This window comes from Tenebrio molitor, chromosome 7 (genome assembly GCF_963966145.1).
Source record: "Tenebrio molitor chromosome 7, icTenMoli1.1, whole genome shotgun sequence".
In the NCBI taxonomy this organism is placed as follows: Eukaryota; Metazoa; Arthropoda; class Insecta; order Coleoptera; family Tenebrionidae; genus Tenebrio; species Tenebrio molitor.
Window position 1 is genome coordinate 18,899,183 of NC_091052.1, and position 5,710 is coordinate 18,904,892.

General features: G+C 32.9%; 1 protein-coding gene across 1 annotated transcript; it reads right to left on the reverse strand.

Annotated features, from left to right (window-relative positions):
- Nucleotides 1-639: 639 nt before the first annotated feature.
- On the reverse strand, nucleotides 640-2,547 carry LOC138134766 (odorant receptor Or1-like). The gene is made up of 6 exons (XM_069053252.1): nucleotides 1,861-2,547; nucleotides 1,584-1,809; nucleotides 1,429-1,528; nucleotides 1,275-1,379; nucleotides 1,057-1,212; nucleotides 640-1,004 (listed from the first exon to the last, which is right to left on the reverse strand). Exons 1-6 carry the CDS (start codon nucleotides 2,396-2,398, stop codon nucleotides 942-944), a joined length of 1,188 nt encoding a protein of 395 aa, XP_068909353.1. The 5' UTR covers nucleotides 2,399-2,547; the 3' UTR covers nucleotides 640-941.
- Nucleotides 2,548-5,710: the final 3,163 nt, after the last annotated feature.

Consider the following 5,710-nt stretch of genomic DNA (forward strand, 5'->3'; position numbering starts at 1 on the left):
TTCTCGAAGCTCGAATACATATTATTATTATTTGAGTTGCTCCCCACTCTCAAGAAATGGTCATAAGTAAGATGATTCAACTCTATGTGCCATATAAAACGCAACTCTATTTATTAAATTATCGTTGAAAACGTTACTTAATTTTCCAAAAGACCACACTAAATACACAAGTGAAGAAGATTGACTCAAAACATACTTAGCTTAGATTGAGTATACTTATACTCGAACTATTATAGTTGCCAAAATCTTTAAAGCAAAAGGATATTCAGTACCAGTTCTCCAGGGTTACTATAAAGTAATGATTGTCCCATCGCAGTTAACGTTGGTGACGTAGTTAAATGTGCCGCAAGCCTCATCATAACATAGGTGGCGATACTGGCGATAGTGAAAATTTGTTTACTACCAGTTTGTGTAACGATGCGAAGCTGGCGGCTCATCCAAAATTTGTGTGTATTTTCAACGCCAAATGCGATGGGACAATCATTTATAATAATCCTGTATATTATGACCGTACAGTATTCTGATAATTAATAATTGCAGTAAAAAATTCTTAGAAGGAATTCTTCCTAAAACAAATAATAATAATAAATACTAAGGAATAAGGATATTATCATAAATATATCTAAATTCAGATTAATATGTAATGTAATGTAATTTTAATTAAATATATACAGTGTGAAAACTACTTATGAAATAAATTCAGTAATTTCGAAACAATTTGTAATACGCTAAAACAGGTCAATTTTTATTTTAAATTTATTTTAATTACTGCACCTTTTTGTGACGTCATTTCCTTCACAGCTGTGACGTCATAGGCATTGGTTTAAATAGAATGCAATATTTGTTATTTTTTTCGATTACTTAAAAATTAAACACAATATTTTTTCGTGTACACTGTACATATGACAATCAAGTACAAACAACACAAAACATCCGCAATATTAATTCAAGTCTATATTATAATTTTCCAAAACTGCCAACAAGGAATAAGCACGGCGTAGTATCTAAAATTAAACAGATAGAAATACAAAAGTTTCTAATAATTAACAAGTCTACCATTGTAAATGTTACTACCGATAAATCAAGAATTTTTCCACACGTTACAACAATTGGTCGTTTTGCCCGTTCCATCAAAAGAGCAAGATCCTTTTGCGACTTTATATCATACTCGTACCAATTTCCCATATAAATAGCTTCACCGATCGTATTGCTCTATAAAATAGAATAATCAGAACAAAACAATGAAAAGTGTGCTAAAAAAAGAGAAATTATACTTCTTCGTAAAGAGCTGTTCCAAAATGACAGTACAAATAAATTTCGCTAAGCATAGCAATAAGATACATGACCATTGCGAAAAAATCGAAGCTTACAATTTCTACCTAGAACGTTGTAATTTTTGAAACTATTTAAGAAAAAATTGTCACTCACAATAGTCAGCTGCAGGCAAGAAACACACACAATAATTACACCTGCCACAAATTGACTAAATGCAATCTGTGCGAAGCACTCTTCATACTCCTTAATAAAACTGAAAAAAAAAAAACAATTTGTATTTTATTAATTGAAAAATAGTTCAAAATCACTTCAATATAGCGTTATGATGATCGACACAATCTTTAATTTTCCTTTGCATAACCTCCCTCTTTCCTGACAACTCTGATTCGGATCTTGTTACAAACTCTTCATCTGTATATTCACCCAGATGTTGTAAATTGTCCTTAAGTATTTTAATTTGACTGGTAGCTTGATAGGCAAGCCCTCCAATAAGTGGATCGATTACTCCGCTTGTGTAGGCACCATAACCAACGGCTAAAAAAAATGTTTAGCCTCAATTATCAAATTCGAACATACAATATGTACCAAGAACAAGATAGATGTAAACACAACAGATGTAAGATTTTGGAGCTGTTCGCGGATCAAAAGGTAACCACAGTTCAGTTGGAAATATGTGGTCCTTCCAAGAAATGGGCCTACTTGACCAACTGATAAATCCTGCCGTGACAGAGACGAGAAAAAGTGCAGTGTTGTTGCGGCACGTCTTGATACACTCTTGTATAATTTCTTCGTGTTCATTTCTCTTCACTGCAAATTTTGGAGAATCGAAATAATGAATGCATCGTTTAGTGCGTTCACCATTTATTACGAATGGCCACAGTTTAGGTATGTAACATCCCAATTCTGCTATTAAAAACGCATTATCGGCAAAATGGCGGAAACTCAGATTTTCTTGTAGAAATAAATTGAGACACTCCAATATTGGCACCGGTATTATAAACAACAAGTACATAATATAAGTACCCACTTGATATAAATGCTTATATTTGTCAGGCGGATATAAACCGAAAATTTTCATCCCCCATAAATTAACTTTGAAACTTTGTACGATTAAACTTGCCATTCTATACTTGATTGTGTTTCGAAGTTTAGTCTACTCCGACTATATACTCTGACTTTTTAAAAAATTTTAGGACATCCCTCTTCATTAAATAAGAAACAGATTAATTTTACATCAAAGGTCTACGAAAGCTAAAATTAAAACAAAAGGAACACGAAGATTATACTGGTTTACGTGTAAACTGCCGATTGAAAGAAATTATTCCCTGCGACGTTAATCAAAAATTTAGTACCTGCTATAATTTCTGATTCTGTTTGTATGTTGAATTTCTGTAGACATGATCTTTGTAAATAGATTGTTACGAACCTTGCAAATGACGCAGTGTATAAAAATATTTTTGTGTTTGGCTAATGCATCGTGTCTCTTGTCCATATTGGACAATATACTGTTACAAATAGGTAAGAAGTATCTTATATTGTTTCTGACTACACCAAAAATACTTTTATGCACGATTATATTATAATTTGACAATTATGCACAAATTTTCTTGACATAAACGTCTCTTTATGGCTCACGGATCACTTTATGCCCGTGGGCCATAAAGTTATGTCAAATAAAAGTCAAAAACATTTTTGGTGAAATTAGGAAAAAAATTGACACTTAACTTAAATTACCTAATCCCGAATGGGGATTACTCGATACTGGACACTCATTTCTGCCGCTTTCTCATCCTCATTTATCATTTCGTTAATGAATTTATAACCGAAAATTGCAATTGGCATAATGGCTACGGGTGTTTTCACTGTTCCCAAGGTTACGCGCAAAACTAAAAACTTGACGGGAACACTACGCGATGCAAACATCTCGTGGTGTGGGCAGACATTTATTTATTAATTTTTGTTAAATGTTAGGGTTTTAGGTCTTAATCGTGCATAAAATAGTGTATGTACTGTGGGCGTGAACTGGCTTTTATGGCCTTCAGCGTGTTTTTAGCCCTCGTTATCACTCGGGCTCAAAATCACACCTCAGGCCATAAAAGCCCTCTTACGCCCTTAATACATAATAGCTATTTATGCACCAAGGGCGTTACAACGATGATTACGCCCGGAGAACGATGAATCCAGCTCGAGGGCTTTAGGCCGAAAGATGGATATCGTTCGATGGGCGTAATCATTCGGTGACGCCGTGGTGCATACAAGATTTTATTTTTCACTATACGTGTTCTTTAAAAAAAAAAATTGGCATTTTTGCAATTATGAATTGATGAGGGCGTTACGAATTCATTACGCCCGCTTATTCTTATTACGCCCTGTTTTATTCCCCGGTTGTTATGGACATGTTTACGTATTTCGTATCCTAGGAGTTATCATGTAATTATACTAAATGAAAAATAAATAACTATTATTTAGCAAAAAATTGTGCAATTATTCAAATTAACTAGGCCAAAATGAATAGGGAATTCCACAATTTTTCTTGGAAAGCAAAATAATTGCCCCAATCGTACCACGTATTCTTAAACACTAGATAAATTTAAAATGTTATAGGTACCTGAAACATTACATTTAATGTGTATACAGGCTGTTTGATGAAAAACGCCTCAACCCATAACTTTTTTATTTATTACCCGATTTGAATGAGCAAAGAAACTAAAGATATGGTTTTTCAAGCGCTACTAGACAGCCATAAAATGTATTATTTTTTTTGCGTTATCTTCAATAGCTAACGATAGTCAACTTTTTTTTTTTAATGGACACATGTAGTTTTTTAGGTTTGGTCTGGTAAGGTTTTTTTTTCTCAATCTAATAATGTATTGAAAGTTATCATTTGGTTCATAGCTAACTGAAAAAAAAAAACATTTTTTTGTGGTTCAGCTTATTATAAAATTTTTAAGAGTGCTGTGGAAAACAATCGGAATACAAAGTACGATAAATGTCATCAAACGTCAGCTTAGAAATTTTCATCTGCTTTTTTAAACTTTTTTTATTTAAGTATAAAATAACATTGTCAGTCATGCAGGATAGCAGTCATTTGACTATTATTTTATGTTCGAGTGTAATAAAAATCGTAATTCGTCAAAAACAAAAAGTTAATAGAAAAAACAATAACAATTATTATTATTATTCATGTTTTCTAAGAAAGTATGTAATAATAAAACTCTTCAAGATTGCACCTGAAAATTTTCAAACTCACACTTGACATTTGCTATTTGTATTCCAATTGTTTTTCACGGCACACTTGAAAATTTTATAATAAGCTGAACCACAATTAAAAATTGTTTAATTTTTTTTCAGTCAGCTATGGACCAAACGATAACTTTTAATACATCATTAGATTCAGAAAAAAAAAACTTTACCAGACTGAGTCTAGAAAACTACATGTGTCAATTAAAAAAAAAAAGTTGACTATCGTTAGCTACTGAAAATAACGCCAAAAAAAAAATTTTATGGCTGCTTCGTAGCGTATGAAAAACCATATCTTTTTTTTTTTTTGTTCATTGAAATCGGATAATAAATAAAAAAGTTATGGGTTGAGGCGTTTTTTATCAAACAGCCTGTATGTACGGTGCGATCAATTAAAAAATAAATCGAGTCGGCGTGTTACCTATGGCAACCCATGCTACAGCATAGGCTCCAAAGCAAACTCGATTTATTTTTTAAATGATTGCTCGGTAGTAAAATTAGAGTAGAACTGTCACATTTTGACATTTGCGTTCAGAGACGTTTATTTTTTGCTGGTGTTCACGTTAGAGCAGAAAACGTTTTTGATTGAAAGTTATTTTCGCAATGGTTTGAAAGTGAATGATTCATGGATCTACTCCGTACAAAACTGCTTAGAAGAGTTTATCGCCGAATTTCCCAATGTTATTGTTAACCGTAAAACCTTCGAAGACAACCTGTGCCGGTGTGTAAAGTTGTTTGGTGAAACTGGAGGCGTTTACCGAAGAAAAACCACAGGTCGGCCGCTAAAACGCAATGCTGCAGGTATTGAAACTGCAAGGGAAATAATGCAAAATGCGCCCCACACTTCAATACGTCAGTTATCGCAACACACTGAACCTTGTGTAGAAAAGTAGGAACGTGCCACAAATTGTTACGAAAAGATGTACAGTTGTATCCTTACTGTATGACAGTGGTAATTGAAGGTAATTTTTATGATTTCAAAATCAATTTTTTTAAATTAATTGCTGGTTTTAGGCAATATAAATGCAGCAAAGTATCGACAGAAAATTTTAGAACCATTTTTTGAGGAACTGCATGCTGATGAACTGCAGGAAGGATACTTTCAACAGAAAGGAAAAATTAGAGGAAAAATTGAAGAAATTAATAACGCCCCGAACATGTTAGAAAATGTAATAAATGCATTAAAAATGCGAAC

Excerpts from the sequence above, each read along its gene's own strand:
- LOC138134766 (XM_069053252.1), bottom strand. The coding sequence starts at position 2,398 with ATGGCAAGTTTAATCGTACAAAGTTTCAAAGTTAATTTATGGGGGATG. Across the intron at positions 1,380-1,428 it reads CTTGCCTGCAGCTGACTATT|GTAGAAATTGTAAGCTTCGA; the intron begins GTGAGTGACAAT and ends ACAACGTTCTAG. Across the intron at positions 1,005-1,056 it reads CGGTAGTAACATTTACAATG|ATACTACGCCGTGCTTATTC; the intron begins GTAGACTTGTTA and ends GTTTAATTTTAG.